Source organism: Sminthopsis crassicaudata, chromosome 5, assembly GCF_048593235.1.
Source record: "Sminthopsis crassicaudata isolate SCR6 chromosome 5, ASM4859323v1, whole genome shotgun sequence".
In the NCBI taxonomy this organism is placed as follows: Eukaryota; Metazoa; Chordata; class Mammalia; order Dasyuromorphia; family Dasyuridae; genus Sminthopsis; species Sminthopsis crassicaudata.
Window position 1 is genome coordinate 63018227 of NC_133621.1, and position 20769 is coordinate 63038995.

A 20769-nucleotide genomic window follows, 5' to 3' on the forward strand; every position below is an offset into this window, starting at 1 on the left:
AAATCCTTTTGAATTTTTACTTCTTTGTTCTGAATAAATCAAGCTGATCAGTTAATCAAGTATATATTTAAGCACCTCTGGCATACCTGGCATGGCTTTTAATATCTTTATTTTATAGATTTGGAAATTGAGACAGACAGTGATTAAATCACTTTCCTAGGGTCATGAAGCTAGTAATTGAGGTAGAATTTGAATTCAGTTCTTCCTAACTTCAAGATATACACTCTATCCACTCTAGTACCCTTCCAGTGCCTTTCTTTTAAATTGGGCTTTTCTGATAATTATACTTTGATTTTATGCTGCATTATAATGTATCCCAAGATGATGGGACATAAATATGCTTTCACAAGATGTAATATTCTCTATTAGTTTTGTCTTTGTAGAGAAAAGTAAATTAATGAACTCTGACAAATCTGGCTAATAAGTGTAAATTAGTTGCTAATGGGTTTTGTAACATCATTTGTCTATAAGAGCTGCATTCAACTTTAATTTTAATACTTCCCTTCTCATAATCTGATTTAAAAATAACTTTAAATAATTCTGTCAGCAGCATACCCCATAGCTCTTGTTATATAACGGGTATGCTATATAATGTCACAGAACACTTTGATATTTTTTCACTTTGTCCTCCCTCTCTCCCTTGTTCATCTGACTATGAACTAAGACCTACCACAGAGGTTAAAAGCTTAGTGATTTATTGGGCCTTTTGCAATTTCTAAAGACTTTTGAAAACTTCTGAGATTGTTTTTGTTTGATATGCTGGCTGCTCTTTCAAGTCTGACAATTTCACCATGCTGTGTACTTTCTATTATTGTGATTTTAATGATTTCCACAGTGCTTGTTGAAGAGGATCATTTAAATGCTTAAAGCAATGAAAGAATTTGAAAATGGAGACAGCTAAAAAACTTTCAAACATCAGTTCCCAACCTTCATATATTGGGGTGGGGGGAAACAGTTAGTTAGCTTATCCATGCAAACTAGATGAATGAAAGAAAACAATCATAAGGCATTTTTTTGGGAAAGAGCCTAATTTGATATTCAGTAGGGAGAGGGCATTACATGATGAAAGAAAATAAAGTATTAAAATTCCATTTGGAAGAAGTAACATGGCTGAAAAGCTTAAGGAAAATTTATGTAAATATCAATCCTTATTCTACATTCCAGATAAGGGAGTAACTTTTATTGGGCCCTGGCTTACAATAGTAATGATAATAATACTTTATCCCTTTATTAGTTTTATTCTGTATACTTCTTCCTTTCATAGCTTTAGTTCATTTAATACTTACCACAGTCTGTATGGTAGGTAGAATGGACTGTTTGATCCATTCTTCATGTGGACATTGAAAGGAAGTGACCTCCCCAAAACCACTCAGGAAATAAAAGTTTAAGAACCATTAAGCAAGGCCATCTCAGGACCTGTTTCTTCATTTCCTATATGAGGAAGTTGGACACAATGATGTCTGAGGCCTCTTTGAGGTGTAAGATGATCTTATGAATTAAAGATCATTTCTTCCAATTCCTGCCATAACTACTTTCTTCAAAAGAACATACTCAGCCAGTTTACCAGCTGAAGAACAAACTGACTACAGAAGTGTTGCTTCCTTATAAAGTCTGCAGTCCTAGGATCCAAGCATTTTTAAACCTTAAAGTGCTACATAAATATGAATTACTGTTATGATTCCCAGATTTGGTGGGAAGGGAAATTGAAGTAGAGATAGAAGTAGCTAGGAAAGAGGGAATGGGCTTTTTTGCCTAGAAAATTGTCTTTTCCCCTAAATTCTCATAAAAGTTACTCAGAAAAGATTCTCCTTGCATCCACTAAGCTCTAATAAAAGTAGGACATCATTGCCAGGATGAGACAAATAGGATCTGGAAGGCTCTTTATCATCCTGATTTTGGCATTAAATGCCTATTGTGTGTAAAGTGCTATTAAACATATGAGTGGAACTTATCATCTAGAAGAGGCCCCAAATACACAGGTTCATTAGAGATGTGTAAAACAAAGAGCTTTTGAAGGCTATGAAGGAAAGAGTATCCATTCACTATACTCAAGAAGAATAAGCAAGAGCTTCAAGGAGGAAATGGAAATTGAATTACACTTTAAAGGATGACCAGGAATTCAGAAGGGTTTATAGTGGGCAGATGGGGAGGGCCCTTGTCTTCTGCAGTGTTCCCCCCTCTTACCCAGGACTAAAGCTATTCATGTCATAGGGGTCAAACTGGCCACATACAAAGAAAGTGGCTAGCTCAGTTTCTAGCAAGATAATCTGGCTTCTCTGATATGGGAGAATCTAGTATCCACTTAGATTTACTTGTGATTTGCTTTAGGGGCAGAAAATTATGCTGAGAGCAAAAAATTAGATAAAAGAATGAGAAAACAGCAAGTAGTTAGTTTCTATTCCAATATAGTCCTTTAAAGTGAGAAACAAATCCTTAGACTTGACTCCCTGAGTTCACTCTTAGCTATTTGGTCAGTTAGCTCCACGCTTTTCAAAAATAGAAGCCAGAATTAAAGCAGTTGTCCTGTCAAATGAGATATCTGTACCCAGCACTGCGCCTACATACTTATTCCTTTTCCCCTATTTTATGCATGTTGAATTTTAAATTTACATAGGGCTTTAGGATTTATAAAACACCTTCCTTATAAGGTAGATAGGTATGTGAGTATAATAATCTCCATTTTATTGAGAAAGAAACTGAGTTGCAGAAAGATTTTTCACTAACCTAATGTGTATTTGGAAAGGACGTTAGATTAGAAATCAGAAGACCAAATTCAAATACCAGTTGTGTTCCTTATTACATGCTACTTCAACCCCAATTGAAGTCACTCAACTTCCCTGGGTTTCCTAATCTGGATAAAATAAATGCTGTCAGTCACCATGGCCAAGTCCTCGGTTTGGGATGGGGTGATGGCAGAGGGCAAACTAACTTCAGTGTAACTTCAGTGGTATTCCAAGAATAAAGGTAAAGTCATAGTAAATGAATTAGCAAGAGTTTGTCACGTGTGTGCTAGGTGCTACATTCAAAATGTGCTTATGTTATCTAGACTTGAGATATTTTGATATTTATTCTGTCTATGGAAACATAAATAATGCCTTTTTTAAAGGACAAGAAGCCAGCTGTTAATAACTATGCTGCACCAGCACCTCCAGCCAGTCACCTGAAGAAATCCCACCTGCCGCCACCGCCGCCACAACGTCGGTCTTCTGATGTGAATTCAGCGTCCCTGATGCCCCCCAAATCCATGATACCTCCCAAGCCAGCACCTCAGGATGATTTTCCTTTGCCACCACCCACAGCAGAGACTGAGCTCCCGCCGCCACCCCCAGATTTTAACGAGGAGCCTCCCAATTTTGTGCCTCCCCCACCTCCTACCGTTTTTAGTGGTGATGAATTCCCCTTACCACCTCCTCCCCCGCCTCCCTCAGTCCAATCCACAGAACCCAATAAAACTCCCCCACCCATCACTAAAAAGCCTCCAATGCCTCCTAAAAGGTTAGAAAATCCAGGACCAGCCTCTCGGGGGGCAAGTGGAGAACAAGATTTTATGTCTGATCTGATGAAAGCTTTGCAAAAGAAGAGAGGCAACCTCTCCTGAAAAATTTTTGAGTCTCCTGGAAGAGAAACATGATGAAATAAGTATAGCTTTTTCTGATTGTATATTTTAATCACTGTATTCTTGAGAAAACTTAGTAATTGTTTTTATAAAATATTGACTTTAAAGTACAAATGATGTACATATTTTCAGGTATTCAATTATTAACCTTTTAAAAATTGACTCACCGACTTGTGGCTAAACATATTTTTTCTCATTTTTACACTTCGGCTGAATACCTTTGTTTTTGAAATTGAACAAAATAATGCTATATGTCTCATTTATTTAATAATAGAAAAATTGATTAAAATGTAGCATTTTATATAGTAGCACTGTCTAGAGGGCAGGAGGTAGAAATTATGGGGATGCTAATCTCAGCCTTGTTTGAGAATTTCCTATGAGAGCTTTCTAATAATGGAACAGGCTATAGGAACTACTGTATGTCTAATAACTGAGGCTATATGGCCAAAATCAGGGATGCTATAGATGGAATATATATATATTCGGTGGAAAGGTGGACATATCTTCAAGAGTTTTCCAGATCATAAAAGTCTATAATTCTATATTTAAAAGCTAAAAAAAAAAGCTATCTTTGTGTGTATCATTCTGGAGATCTCTTAGATGAAAAGGCAGTACTTAGCAAAAAGTTGGTCTTGGAGTCACAGAATTTTAGAATTGGTTAGATCTTCAGTGTCCAATCTAGCCATTAATTCATCTCACCATATAGCCAAGAGCAAATCTCTTAACCTCCTAAAATCCCAGAAAATTCTAATATTACAAATTACAGATAAACTGAGTCTGTTTTATTGAAGGGAATTAATATACCATTGCAGAGAACTCTTAATTTAGACCAAAAAGTGAAAAAAAAGGGGGGGAGGAACTAACCACAAAATATTTTATAATATAATTTGGCCTTTAAAATAATTTTAGTTATTAATTCAATGTTATCACCAGCTCTTAACAATACATTTCTCCATAGCAAATATGTATGTTTCTCTAGTCACTTTCCTAGAAAAACAAAAGGCAATTTATTCTATTTATTTTAGTTCACTGCGCATTTCATTTTAGAATATACTGTGTATATCCTTGTTTTTTCATGTATGAATAATACAAAAGTGATTTGAATTTGTAAATAAACCATCACTAAAATATTGCTTATTCTAAACTCATCACTATTCAAATCTAAGATGATTATCCCTCCATTTTAGTGTATGAAAAATGAATTTTAGAAAACAAATTGCATTTCATTTACCTCAAAGCAAACATAATAAATAGGATCTAAGTAGTTGTTTTTTTTTTAATATGGATGAAAGATTTTCAGGTTTATCAGTTTGCCTTTATAAAGTACAATTGAGGGAGATATGATTGCAGTTCAATATACTTATTAAATTATAATTTATGAATCTTATTGGTTATTTTGTGAACATGTGGAGCACAAAGACAAGAATAACTAATGTATATACAAAGATTTCTCTTTAAATTTTATAAATCTATTAGAAAATTACCAGTTACCAATATCTAATTCTGTAAGGACCAGAAATCCAAACTAATAAAATGTGTGATTTTTCCAACAGATAGTGAAATAAATCTCAGGAAAACCAATGAATCTTAAGAGTTAACATTCCTCCTCATATTTAACCCAAATGCATTGAAGTAAGAGCAGGTACTCAGGGCACCTCCCTTTTTTACCCTGCCTGTGGGCAGATTAGACTCTAGGCTCACTTCCAGAGTTACAGACTGTGAGCTGAAGTGAGGTACAAGGCCCCAAAGGCAGCACAGTTTAGTGGAATGAACAAGAGATTTGTGGTCAGATCTATCCTGGTTCTCCTACTGAAATACTTTTGTGACTCTTGAACTATAGAGCCCTCAGTTTTGTTGTCTGCAAAATTAGCAGGCTAGACAATATGAGTCCCTTCTAGGTGAAAAGTATGTTCTTTTAACACATAAATTGGATTAGCTTAAGACACCTTTGTGGTCCAGGATTGCTTCTAAGCAAGTCTAAGAGCCCTATCAATCAGAAGGTTTCTCAAGACTGAACCAGACTACCGGGCCACCTCTTATTCGCCTGAGGAAAGAGAACAAGTTGTTTTTATCCTGAATCCCTTTCAGATTTGCTGTTCAGTATGTTAAGACTAACTTTTGTTGTTTTTTATGTAATTACTGAAAGTAAAAACCATACAACTGAATGTCACCACAGAAGTGAATCTCCTGTTTTCTGTCAGTTCCTTCCCAGTTGGCTATCACAACTCAGGAAAAACAATACAAGGACCCTCTCAAGGTCTTTCTTAAGAACTTTAGAATTGATTGCATGATATAGGAGATGCTGGCACAAGACTGCCCCACATGGCGTGCCCTCAGTCAAAGAAGGTACTATGCTCTCTGAGCCAAGCAGGATTAAAGTAGCTCAGAAGAAATGTGAGATAAACAAACTCAGAGGATTTACCTCCTATGTTCACCCAATCCATTTGTGCCTGACTTGTGGCAGAGCATTCTGAGGTATATTGATCTGATCAGCCATAGTCAGATACACTAACTTGACTCACATAGTAAATGTCATTTTTGGTCTCCTGCAAGGATGAAGGACCACAACCAGCCCTCTTTACTTCAGATAATCTATTGTCCATCTATAATTAAACAGCAAAGAGATATTCATCTTACTAGATCAGGAAATTAACCTTTATGTATAATTCTAAAATGGCAGATGGCTAGGAAATGAGTCCCAAGTTTCCCTCTAAAAACCCTTTTTACTTACTTCCACATTTATGACTTCAGGATATATGGTATTAACAACTCTGACCACTGGATACCATTATAGATTACTATAAAAATGTAAATGTGAAACTGTTTTTAGAGTTCTGTGAATAATTTTACATATGTACATAAATTGTATTTTGTAGTCATAGGATTTTAGTGCTGGGAAATACCTCTACAATCATCTAATTTAATCACTTCATTGTATGCATGAGTTCAGACAGGTGACAACAGAGGCAGCCCTGGAACACACTTCTCTTGACTCACAGGCCTTTGTCTTTCCTGTGTACCATGCATGGATGGACAAGGCCTTGACTATATGGCCAAAGGAAGTAGCATGCTGAAGGCTGTATCATCACAAGGAAATGCATCAGACAAGAATCCATGGACCAAAGACAAGACTGCTACCAAAAGAAATTCAGAAAAGAGACCCAATATCTGAAGCCTGGGAGTCAAGAGAGGAGGCAATGCAGAATAAAGCAGAAGGCAGCCCAGCTTGGATGCCATATCCCAGATGCTGTGGTCTGAACAGCTCTTGTGCACCAGCACTATCCCATCCTGCGTCTCTCCCAGCAATGGGGCCTGCGTGTACCACGTTTCCACAGAACAAAAACAAGTTGAATGTCTGCTAAATAAGTTTTATACAAGGATATCAAATAAATATTTTCAAAGTGTTGTCTTTTTTTACTGTTATCTAGAGAACTTGTGAAGAAAAATATTTTTCAATTAAAAAATATGCTTTGATAAATGTGGAAATATGTAAAGAACAGCACATGTTTAACCTATGTTAGATTACTTGATGTCTAGGGGAGGGTAGTGAGGGGAAGGGAGGGAAAAAATTTTGGAACACAAGGTTCTGGAAGAGTGAAAGTCTGAAAATTTTGCATGTATTTTGAAAATAAAAAGCTATTTTAAAAATATGATTATCTAATTTTGGGAGTTTGGTCTTCAATTTTGATTTCTGGAACCTAAAGAAATTTAAATAGAGACAAAGCCTACAAAACACTGCTCCATTTAATGTCATTTCACAATAATTACATTAGCAATACTTTATGTGATACAAGTTCCACCACAGCCTTGTTCAACTGTCACTTAAGATTATAGTGGTCCTACATAAACTCCACTCTACTTATTAGCTATTTGTATAGCATCATAAAATAAAATGTTCTATAAAATGTGACATCTAATATTGGGTCTTGTAGAAGGAATTAGTAATGTGAGATGGGCACTTTTTTTTAGCAGAAGAGATTCACAGCAGAAGACAATTCAAGTGTATAAATCTCTGAATACTCCCATATGAATAGCCCAAAAGACCTGGAAGGCAAGGATGTCTTATACTTTGTTTCAGCAAATGAGATGATATGGAGAAAGCATTTTTTGCACTATTCTTTGCATTTTCCCATCAGGATTTAGCACAAGTTTCTAGAGAATCACATGTTAATTAGTAGTCAGAAAATTTATCTTAAAATTTCTTCATTATTAAAAATATTTCAAGTAATTTGCTAGAAGGAAGCTATAATCTTTTCAAATTATTAATTATAACACAAAGGTCTGAACAATTTTCAGTAGAAAGAATTCAGTATTGAGCTTTTTTGGCTAAATAAATGTTTATTTTCATATGAAATATATCCTTCATTATTATAAACATCTATGATTCATCAATATCAATTTCTTCTTATCAGTTTCTCAGATTATATTAAAGGTCAAGTGTTTTAAAAGTATTCCAAATTAATATCAACTTTCATCACGATGAACAGCTAACTTTGAGATCTCTTGCCCATGAAGGGGTAGGTGAAGAATATCCTGCTTTCTCTGCTGCTGACTGTTTTTGGAATGGATGCTGAAGAACTTTCTGTAAAAGACAAACCTAAAAAATGAGAACAAATAAAAGCTTCAGTGAGAGAAGGAAAAGAAATTCTAACAAGAGTTTTTCAAACTTATTTAAAAGCCTTTATATTATTTTACTATCCTATTTTAACACAAATGTAGAGGCAATATTTATCTAGCTGAATATAAAATATCATTAAAAGAATAAAATCAAGCTTATTTTATTTTAATAATAATAGCAATAACAAAAATAGCTAGCCAGGCACTGGTGCTAGGCGCTTTATAATTATTGTCACATATGATTTTAATAACCACTCTTGGAGGGCAGGGAGGTTCTATTTAACAGTTGAGGAAAGTAAGACAAACATTTAAGTAACTTGTCTAGGATCACGCAACTAGGAAGTGTCTTGAGATTGAATCTGAATTCAGATCTTCCTGACTAGGTGCTATGCTCACTGTCACCTAACTTCCTAAATCTAAAATTTCCCATCATACTCTTCTAGCTTATCATCTTGGATCTTTTTTAAGTGAGTCAGAATGGATAAACTGCCAAGATTGAATATGGAAAAAAGGTAGCAACTTGCCTGCACTCTCCCCCAACCAACCCTTCTGAACACCTTTAAATAACACCATTCAGCAATTCTTGGGGCAGCAGAACCCACAACAGAAGGGGATGAAATAATTTTCCAGTCAGACCCTGTGAAAGGTCAATAGGAAAGGTGTGGAACACCTGATGCTACTCCCTCAGCCCTAGACGACCAGCAGCAGCCTTGGGAGCCATTGCATGTGCAATGGAAGCAGCCACTTCCAGAGCTCTCAGCCCATAGGTGACAAGGGGATCAGACAACTGATCAGAAGGAGAACAGAGGTCTCTTCACTGGCATTGGAGCAGGACTCAATTGCTCTGCCCATACACAGATCTGCTTTGCAGTCCAGGAGGGAGAAGAAGCACCAGCACAGCAGAGCTTGTAATCATAGTGGAGCAAGGCAGAAAAGATGCTTGTGGTCGCTCACTGCAGAGCACCGGCCAAGAGAGAAAACATACCTGTCCTTTGAGCATACCACCTTGGAAGAGCTGAAAACTTATAGGTCACTAGAAGTATTTAAAAACAGCTCTAAAAACAGCTACACAAACCTACAGAAGCTTGGGATATTACACTCCTCACCCTAGAAACAGAGCCCTATTTTAATGAAGAGTTAAAGGCTATTACAGTCTGCTACAATATAGAGTTACAATCTATCTATTTATTACACTAGGGAAATGAGCAAACAAAGAAAAAGTTTCTGACCAAAGAAAGTTATTATGATGACAAGGAAGATCAAAACATATACTCAGAAGAAGATAACAAAGTCAGAGCTTCTATATCCAAAGCCTCCAAAAAAAATATGAATTGATCTCAGACCATGAAAGAATTCAAGAAGGATTTTGAAAATCATATCAGAAAGAGAGGAAAAACTGGAAAGAGAAATGAGTGATGCAAGAAAATCATGGAAAAATAAGTCAACACTTTAGTAAGAAAGACAGAAAAAATATTGAAGAAAATGACACTTTTAAAAACAGACTAGGCCAAATCATAGAAGAGGTACAAAAAAAATGAAAAAATAATGAAATGAAAAACAAAATTGGCCAAACAGAAAAAGCACAAAAATTCACAGAAGAAAAAATTCCTTAAAAGGTGGAATTGAGCAAATGGAAGCTAATGACTTTATGAGAAATCAAGAAACAATAAAACAAAACCAAAAGAATGAAAAAACAGAAAACCTCTGAAATATCTCATTGGAAAAATAACTGACCTGGAAAATAGATCCAACAGGAATAATTTTAAAATTATTGACTACCCGAAAGCTACAATCAAAAAGAGCCTGACTTTTTTATCTTTCAAGAAATTATACCTGGGGCAGCTAGGTGGCTCAGTGGATAGAGCACCAGCCCTGAATTCAGGAGGACCAGAGTTCAAATCTGGTCTCAGACACTTAACACCTCCTAGCTGTGTGACCCTGGGCAAGTCAGTTAACCCCAGCCTCAGAGAAGAAAAAAAAAAAAAAGAAAGAAATTATACCACTGGATAAAACAGAAATTGAAAGAATCTACTGATCACTCCCCAAAAGAAATCCCAAAATTAAAACTCCCAGGAATATTTTTGTCAAATCCATAGCTCCCACATTAAGGACAGAATACTACAAGCATCCAGAAAGAAATAATTTAAGTATGGTAGACCCACAGTCAAGCTAACACAAAAATAAGCAGCTTCTACCTCAAAGGAGCAGAGGGTAATGATATTCTGGAGGGCAAAGGAATTTAGGATTATAACCAAAAATTACCCATCCATCAAAACTGAATATAATCCTTCAGGGGAAAAATGGATTTTCAATGAAAGAGAGGCCTTTCCAGCATTCTTAATGAAAAGACCAGAATTGAATAAATATTTTGACTCTCAAATACAAGATTTGAGAAGTATCAAAAGGTAAAGAGGAAAGAGAAATTGTAAGGAAAGTGTTAAAGCTAAACTGTTTACATTCCTACATGGGAAGATAATACCTGTAACTCATAAAAACTTTATCATTATTTAGGGCAGTTAGAAGAAATATATACAAAAAGAGAATATAGATATGAGATGAATGTGAAGAGTTGATATTTAAAAACACAAAATTTAGGAGAAAGAAAGAAATGCACTAGGGAAAAGGGAAAGGTAAAATGGGGTAAATTATGTTTTATAAAAGAGACAAGAAAAAGGTTTTATGATGGACAGAAAGATGGGGTAGGTTGAGAGAGAATTAAGCTTACTCTTATTGGAATTGGCTCAAATAGGGAATAACCTACTCAATTTGATATAAAAATCTATCTTACTTATCTTAAAAGAAAATGGGAGGGGAAAGGAGGATGGATCAGGGAAGGTGATGGTAAGAAGCAAAACACTTTTGAGGAAGGACAGAGTGAAAGGAAAGAGAAAATAGAATAAACAGAGGGGGAAATAGAATAGTTAGCAATTATAACTATGAAAAAAATTTAGAACCAAGTTTCTTTAATAAAGGCCTCATTTCTTAAAAAATAGAGAACTGGATCAAATATATAAAAATAAGAGCTACTCAATTGATAAATAATCAAAAGATATGAATAGTTATTAGATGAAGTAATAAAATCTATCTATAGCCATATGAAAAAAATGCTTTAAATCATTATTAATTGTAAAAATACAAATTAAATTAAAACAATTCTGAGGTACTATCTCATATTTATTAGACTGGCTTATAGGACAGAAAAGAAAAATGACAAATTTTGGAGGGGATATGGAAAAAATGAGACATTAATGCATAGTTGGTGGAGTGTAACTTGATTCTACCATTCTGTAGAGTAATTTGGAACTATACTCAAAGGGCATGGCAATACCACAATACCACTACTAAGTCTATATCCAAAAAGAAAAAGGACCTGTATATACAAAAATACTTAATACAGTTCTTTTCTGATGGCAAAGAATTAGAAATTGAAGGAATTCCTATCAATTGGAATGGCTGAACAAGTTGTGATATGTGATTGTGATGGAATATCACTGTGCTATAAGAAGTGAGAAGAAGGATGCTCTCAGAAAAACCTGGACTTACAAAAGCTGATGCAAAGTGATATGTATCATGTCCAAAGTAATAGCAATCTTATATGATGATCCACTATGAATGACTTACATATTCTCAGCAATACAATTATCCAAAATAATTCTGAAGGACTTATAATGAAAAATGCTATCTATCTCCAGAGAAAAAACTGATGGTATCTAAATACAGAATGAAGCATACTTTTTTTAAACTTTATTTTTCTTGAGTTTTTTTGTCTTCTTTCATAACATGACTAATATGGAAGTATGTTCTGTATAACTACACATGTGTAATCTATATGCAATTGCTTGCCTTCTCAATGAGGGGAGTGACGAGGGAAGAAAGGAGAGCATTTGGAACTCAAAGTTTTAAAAACAAATATTATAAATTGTTTTTACATGTAATTGGGGAAAAATAAAAATGCTAAATAAAAATAAATAAATAAAAGACAATACATTTCATTGTATATATCTATTATGTGCAATGAAGAGATTCAAAGTGATATAGTACAGAGGTCAGCCTTGTATTCAAACACTGTAACCAGTAACCAGATGAATAGAGTCCCAGTGAATATAGCCCTGGCCCTGAAGTCAAGAAAACTCATCTTCCTTAGTTCAAATCCAGCCCCAAATACTGTGCCCCAGGCAAGCCACTTCACCCTGTTTGCCTCAGTTTCCTCATCTTTAAACCGAGTGAGAGAAGGAAATGGCAAACCACTCCAGTATTTTTACCAAGAAAACCCCCAATAAAATCAACTGAATAACAACAAAAGCATTTTTCAGGGTCAAGGCCAAAGCTTAACTATTTCATAAGACAGATCACAAAACTCTGAAAAGCCTCCCAACCCTAACAAAAGTTTTTAAAATAAGGCCTTAAAATCATAAAAATATGTAGAAAAAAATCAACAATCTTACCTCTGAAAAATCATTCCTTTCTGCTTTTCGCACAGCAGATTCTGCCATCCAATTCTTCAGCACATATCTAGGATTGACACCTAAATAAGATAAACAACCTTAACTTACTTCTGAGTTTACTAAAAAACAAGACAGTAATATTTCTTCATCTCTAAAGTAAGAGGACCTTATGGACTATTAATGTTTTCAAAGAAGGAAAAACTAAAAAGTCTAATTCAAAAGAATCTTTCAAAAAGATTTAAATAATGAATGATATTTCATCATGTAAATAGTTCTATCAAAATAAACTATTAATAGTTACTATTGCAAAACAATGAAAAAATCATTCATGAAAGGAGCTCCTTGGTATGGGTGGGGCAGACCCATAACTTGTCTGTCATTTATAGCCTTCTGGTGGTACCTAGGCCACTGGAAGGCTTGCCAAAAGTCACAACCTAAAATAAATCAGAAGCAGGACTTAATCACAGATCTTCCTGACTCTAAGGCAAGCCTTCCATATACCATGTTGCTTGACCAAATTTAAATTCTGAAATTTGTTTAGTATCCCCCGATTTCAATGTATATTCTCACTGGAGCTTCTCTTGTCTTTAAAATATTTGAATTGAAAGTATATAATAGTTTCAACCAGGTTTTATCCTGAGAAAAGAGTACTTTTATCATGCTATGCTTGACACACAAAGAGAATCAATATGACATTCATTTTGAGTTATTTTTTAATAATTAGGATAAGGGTTTTTTACCAAAAAAAAATCACATTAATTCAAGTAGCATAAGCACCCTTTTAACCATGATATACAATTTGCATGATGGTTGAGAAGGTACAGGATATAGGGAAGAAGAAAGAACAAGAAAAAGGAGGAAGAAGAAAAGACCTTTCCTTATTCCCTTTGCTGCCTCTCTTCCTGCATTTGCCAATTACTCCATCTTCCCTCCAAAAAGATGCCTAATATTAAGAAGAATTCTAAAAATAAGGATAAATATATTGCAGTTATCAATAAAATTATAAACTCCTTTAGCACAAAGAAAATTTAAAACAGATTATGTGTATTGAAAAGAGTTTCACAAATATTTTTTGGCAAATAATAAAACAAAGGACAAAATGTGAAATTTCTCCAAAATCCAAAAAATACGACACAGCTTTTTTGGTAGCATTTCTAGCATTTCTAATTTTGATGCTGTGCTTTAGAAGCTATTCATAAAACTGGATAAAATAGCAAGTACAGAATTAGCAAGAAAAAAGTTTAAATGCTCTAATGAAAAAAAAGCAAGTTAGAACAAATTTTAATTTGCTTTCCGGTATTATTGCATAGAAAATAAAACCTACAAAATCAGCATAACATATTATCACAGCTGGTAGATATCTAGCTTAAACCTAGAAAAAGGTTTGTCTTTTATCAAGTGGCTTAAGATATTACAATGTTATTTAACATATACTTTAACATATTTAAAATGAATGAGACTGCCTGCCATCTAGGGGAGGGGGTGGGGCAGAAGGAGGGGAAAAGTTGGAACAGAAGTGTTTGCAAGGGTAATGTTGAAAAATTACCCATGCATATGTTTTGTCAATAAAAAGCTATAATAAAAAAGATATTACAATGTAAGTGTATTCTATACTTTGATAGATTGCAGTATTATATTTACTCATAAACATTTTCACCAGTCAAAAAAAAAAACCCTCATGGTGAAATATATTTAATCCTAATCAAACAGAATACTCTCCTATTAAGGACACTGTGGAAGAGTTAAAATAAAAGACACTTTTCTTTGGACCTTACACAGAGGTTTTTTTAGATAAACACAATGCAACCATGCAATCTGAGGAGCATTCCAAGAACAGCAAGTGCAAGATATACCAGATAAGGGATCAAAAAGGACCCCATGCATTTCATTCCCTAAATGCAGCCTTCACAAGAATTAAACAGTCCTAGATATTAAAGATGATCAGATTGCTTGCTACCTTGGAGGGGGAGAAGATAGAGAAGGAGGAAGAAAAAAATGTGAAATTCAAAATTTCACAAAGAAAACTATCTTTACATATATAAAAAAATGAAATACTATTGATGGAAAAAAATTTAATGCAAAAATAATTAAACACTTCTGACTCACCTTCCCCTACTCTGATGTAGAGACATGCTTACTTTAAAAAGGAAAAAAGGCATTTGCAATATAATTGCAACCTTATGATAAGAATTACATTTTTGAGTTTTTACCTTTATAAGCAACTTTATTATAAATGCATTTATTTTATTGGCTAAGCAATTTTGATATATATTTTTAATTCTTTTCTGGGAAATTATCTTTGTATCTCAAGTTTGTGGTTCCCACCTAGAATGAGTCTGGGGATCTCTCACTTCTATGGTTCACTACCCTCAACCAAAGTGGAATTGGTAAATTCAATATCTGATAATCCTCTAGGAATAGCCAAGAGCTCCTCTTTAATAATCACTCAGGTTCATAAGAATTCCAAATATCTAATAGCCTTATTCAAATTATAAAGTCTTACATCAAATTACATCTAATTCCATAATCATAACCCCAACCTCCATCATGTCCCATATAGATGTTTGCACGCGTACACACACACACACTCTTAAGCATAATTCATAACTATACTACTGAGGCAGAATGGCCCAGTGCAGAGAGAGTTATTTTCAGAGGACTCAGGTTTGAATCATACCTCTGACGCATGCTGACACGTGACCTTGGGCAAGTCCTTCCCCAGAGAAGATACCAGCCTGCCCTGACAAAGGAAGCTCTTCCCAAGTTCCCTACACTGGTGAGATCATGGGTCCAGTCTTCTATTCAGGAAACCTAGCTACCTTGTGGTCAGATATCCCAGGAGCAGAGGCCAGGGGTCCCTTCTCTTTTGCTTACAGGGTCACTGCTCTCTCATGTAGGGTTCTGCACAGCCCATCCACTGTTCTCAGCTCTATGCTATTAGCTGTGAGAGAGGAAGGTACGAGGTATCTCCTCTTCCAAGAACCAGCTTCAGCAGCTGCCTCACAGAACCAAAGTAATTATACAGTTATGACAGCAGAGTTGAGTTCCTCTATTTAATCTTTTTCCATTTCTATGTCTAGGTCTCACAATCTCATTCTCCAGAGAAAGGGACTTTTACCTTTCTTGACGCAACCAATGAGTTTGTTTTCCAATTTCCACTAACTCATAGTCACTTTATAGCTGTTTATATCCTTCCTCCCCTAGTACCTGCATGATTTACCTCCAACTTGAGCTGGCATTTCACATTGGGTCTTTAATTCAGAAAATCATTCCCACTCTCTTGAATTTATTTTTTAGGAAATGTATGTATTGTGTGTGTATGGATTTCAGTTTCCCTTTGGGGTAGGACTGATATTCTAAGTCAAGGACAGTTTATATAACAGATTCCCCCGACCCACCTACAATTATCTGAAAGATCATGTGTTTTAAACAAAAAAGATGGGATGACTTATTTTAAGGTCATTAATTTATTTTGTTTATAGTGTTATGAGAGGCATTGTGGTTGTAGCATATAGAAACTTATGCCACAAATATTTACTATAATTATGACCATGGAAAAGCCACTTACGCTCTATAAGCCTCAATTTTTCTTCTGTAAAGTAGAAGTGATAATATCTGTAGTAGCTAGCTCAAATGATACAATTTTTTCAAGTGCTTTGCAATCTTTTCAAGCTATATATAAATGCTAATTATTATTAGCATTGTAATTATTTTCTTTGCACTAACAAAATTTAAAGTGTAGAAAAGACCATTCATCTACTAATATTTACACCTATAAATACTATTATCAATAGTAATATTGTCTTTGAATAGGAGATTAATAAATATTAAAGATCAAATCTTACCATCATCAAACACATCATATAACAATACATTGTTAAGTACTGGACATTATAGAAAGTTAATAAGAAATGTTCATTGCTTTTATTTTCAGTTTCATTTTAAACTCATGGTTTTCATTAATAATAATCCATTATTAATAATTTCTGCTCAATTCAAAGAGCATTTATTAAGCACCTAAATGTGCTAGTTACCGTGGATGCAAAGTTCTAACAGACACACAGCCCTTTCCTGAAAGAAGCAAGTTTGTTTTTTTGTTCACTGAAATTGCATATCCTGAGATCAAGTTCTGTAGAGTGCTAAGTAAAAATCAAACATAAATTAAGAGTATGACTTCCAGCCAAAATGGCTGCCAAAAAAGAGGCTGGTTCCCATATACCTACTCCAGCAAAAACCTAAAATTCTTATGAAATTATCAATGATTACAAAATCTAGTGAAAAGCTACAGTGACTTGTGTCCCTGAACTGCATAATAATAATTAGCCAGAAACAAAAAGGTAATAGTGATATCAAAGAAAGTCACTAGCAAAGTCCTGATGCAACCAGATATGAGTCAGAATCTGGAGGCAATAAGAATGGACATCTTCTCGAAGAAAACCCTAGGTTGATAGAATTCAGGCCTTGTACTACATCTAGAGATCTCCCAAAAGAGAGTTTTTATAACAATATAATCAGAGATTCAAATAAAAAAAAATAGATTTTCCACCAGGACTGCAACAATACCTAGGAGAAATGAAGCAAGAGGGGAAAAAAGCTCTGGAGAAAATGACTGAAAGGAGAATAGCTTAAAAGAAAAATAGTCTGCTGAGTAAAATGAGCAGAACTAGGAGATCATTATACACTTCAACAACAATACTGTATGAGGATATATTCTGATGGAAGTGGGTATCTTCAACATAGAGAAGATCTAATCCAGTTCCAATTGATCAATGATGGACAGAATCAGCTACACCCAGAAAAGGAACACTGGGAAATGAGTGTAAACTGTTTGCATTTTTTGTTTTTCTTCCCAGGTTATTTTTACCTTCCAAATCCAATTCTTCCTTTGCAATAACAACAACAACAACAAAATTCGGTTCTGCACATATATATTGTATCTAGGATATACTATAACATATTTAATATGTATGGGAATGCCTGCCATCTAGGAGAGGGGGTGGAGGGAAGGAGGGAAAAATTCGAAACAAAAGGGAGTACAAGGGATAATGTTGTAAAAAATTACCTATGCATATGTACTGTCAAAAAATGTTATAATTATAAAATTAATTTTTAAAAAATTTAAAGAAAAGAAAAATAGTCAACCTTCCTCAATTAATGGACTCCCTAAAAATTAGAGAACTAACAGAAATCAATAACTCTAAGAGATACCAAGAAATATTAGTATAAAATAAAACTTTGAAAAATAAAAAATGAAAATGTAAGATACTTGACATGAAAAAAATTGAAATAGAAAACAGATTAAGGACACATGATTTAAGAATCATTGGACTTCCTGGAAAGACAACAAAACAAACTATGGGCACTTGATTTTTAAAAATCATAAATTAAAAGTGTCCAGATCTAAGAGAGCAAAGTAAAAAGAAAGTATACACCAAGTCTCTCCTAAATGTCATAAAGAAATTACAATACTGCAAGGATCCAGAAAGAAGTAGTTTAAGTATTAAGGAACTACGACCATGAATACACAAAACCTGGCAATTTCTACCAGATGGGACAAGAGATCTTGAGTATAATGTTCCAAAAGCATAAATGTAACATAGACCTTAGAATCCCATTTGCCTATAATCTGTATTTTGTGACTATTTCACATCCTGAAAATGGAGAAGACCAAAGACAAACAATCAAGATTAAAATCAAGAATAATTATCCCTAAAAAGCTGAGTATAATTCCACAGGGGAGGGGAAAGGGCTTGTAAGGAAATAACAGAATTCTTTAAGGATTTCTGATTGAAAGGCCAAAATTGAATAGAACTTTGAAATGCAAATACAAAAGTCAAGAGAAACCTAGAAAGGAAAATTTATTTGAATAAATGGAAGGATATATATGATGATACTAACATCCTGACAGAAGGAAAAGAAATGTGTCCCCTTAGAACATTATTGTCTTCAAAGAATAATGAAAAAATTAAATAAGAAAAATGAGGTTCTGGTAGTGAACTTTTTCTTTTCTGAGAATTCAAAGAGGGGAAAAAGGAAAAGAGTATAAAAAGAATACACTACTATAAAAAAGGAAGAAGGAGAGGATGGAACTTCCTAGTTTTCATAATTGGGATGGATGAGAAGAATGTAACAAAATGGAAGAAGAGATAAGGAATGTGCACATTAATTAATGTGGATTAAATCTCACACTTATCTGAAATAGACAAAGGAAAGTTTAACATACACACACACAGAGTTTGTTGTTTAAATACATCAACCTCAACAGGCCAACAAGCAGAAGGGTAGAAGAAGAGAAATAACAATGATAAAGCTGGGGAGGGAATAATGGTAAACAAAAGCAAACTTCCTGATCTTGAAGAGGAAATTAAAAGGGAACAAAATTTTAAAAAAACATAGAATATAAAGGTGTTCTTATCAATTTGGGAATGACTAAATAAACTGTGGTCTAGAAGTAATGGAATATCACTAGCTCACAAGAAATGACAAAAGAAACCATTTCAGAACATTCTGGATAGTACGAAATAACATATAGTAAAGTAAGCAGGATGAGGAAAATAATATGAGATCTGTAACAGCATTATAAACAAAAATAACTTTGAAAAGATTTTAAATCTCTGTAAAATTCAATGACCAATCATATCTCGAGAAGATCTATGATGAAGTATGTTACTCACTTTGTAAAATGCATAAAAGACCTACATTTTTAGATATAGCCACTATGTCTATTTGTTTTGCTTGACTATGTTTATTTTTTTTCCCTCGATTTTTTTATTTGGTAGATTGGGGGCGGGGAGATACCAATAGTGATTCTAAAAAAAAGAGAACCATTGAGATACTTTTTTAAATGCAGAGAAGAAAGTAGAAGGAAATTCAGAAGGAAGCAGAGATAAATAGTTTTCAAAGTAATAACACATGAAAATTATTACATTTTTTTAAAAGCAAGAAGTATGCAATGGAGAGTGATGGCTTCATATACAATCGTCTTTTATGTTCTGTTTTGAAAATCTATTTTTTGGTAACACTTAAATAAAGAATGAAAAAAGAAAATTAAAAAAGAAGCAAACAGAACAACATTTGCATGTCATCATCAGTATTTTCTCCACAATCTTACAAGAACTCAAAAATCCATTTTCCATATACAAATGAGTAATGGTATGCAGGCTTTTATCGTGACTGCTCCCCAAGTGAAACTGAATACTGAAGAGATTGGATCAAGATTCTAGGTGCTGGAAGGCCAGGTCCTTCCTCACTCCTGGAAGTAAGAGATATAATAAGATGGTCCAGGACTTCTACAATCCAGGATAAATATGGGGGTCCTTGACCAATCCTAAGTTATCTCTAATCTAGTGGACCATGCATGACCTAATGCCAGCTTCTTCAGTTAAAAACATTTATTCTTTCACATCTTTATGAGTCCAATAGCTGGGCCAGAATTTTATTAACCTCCAGAATGGAAGAATGATATACAATGTAAGCTCTCCCTTAGAATCTTTAATCTATGGTCTCCATTTTCTGTTACTGTTCCACATTCCTGAAAAATGGGGAAGCCATGAGCTGGTTTGGTCCAAGTACCAAAGATTTTGGTCCATCTGAGTTTCTCTTCTCAAACCATCCCTATATAATTGACACAGTCCCAGTCTTTATTATGAAATAAACAAATATTCCAATGAATGTAGTGCTGAATAAATTTTAAGTAGGGAGTTAAAATCTTGACAGGCTTCAAATTCAAATGACTAGAGAACCAAAACTAAATTTTAAAATAAAAACACTTGGATCTCCTAAGAAACCATATTAATAGTTAATAAACATGAACACCTGATTTTTTTTTGACTGAGGCAATTAGGGTTAAGTGACTTGCCCAGGGTTACACAGCTAGGAAGTATTAAGTATCTGAGATCACATTTGAGCTCAGGTCCTCCTAACTTCAGGGCTGGTGCTCTATCCACTGTACCACCTAGCTGCCTCAGAGCTCCTGATTTTTTAAAATAGTTATATCTTCATCCACTATCCCTTCACCAGGGACATGGTTTTGGGAATCATTTATACATAAGAAATCACATATAAACTTATTAAAATGAAGATGGCAGATCT

At 34.3% G+C, this 20769-nt stretch overlaps 2 protein-coding genes across 3 annotated transcripts in view; one reads left to right on the forward strand and one right to left on the reverse strand.

Moving 5' to 3' along the window:
* Positions 1-7261, forward strand: part of APBB1IP (amyloid beta precursor protein binding family B member 1 interacting protein) — a 114464-nt gene extending 107203 nt beyond the window's left edge. For both annotated transcript variants that reach the window (XM_074266971.1, XM_074266970.1), the window contains exon 14: positions 3107-7261. In XM_074266971.1, the coding sequence (XP_074123072.1) occupies positions 3107-3598 (492 nt within the window). In that variant the 3' untranslated portion in view covers positions 3599-7261. The remainder of the gene's footprint in view (positions 1-3106) is intronic.
* Positions 7262-7336: 75 nt separating this feature from the next.
* The window catches only part of LOC141542523 (protein adenylyltransferase SelO-like), a 59375-nt gene continuing 45942 nt past the window's right edge, over positions 7337-20769 (reverse strand). Inside the window, exons 18-19 of the mRNA XM_074266972.1 lie at positions 12679-12758; positions 7337-8213 (exon numbers count right to left, since the gene is read on the reverse strand). Coding sequence (XP_074123073.1) covers positions 8091-8213; positions 12679-12758 — 203 coding nt within the window. The 3' untranslated portion in view covers positions 7337-8090. The remainder of the gene's footprint in view (positions 8214-12678; positions 12759-20769) is intronic.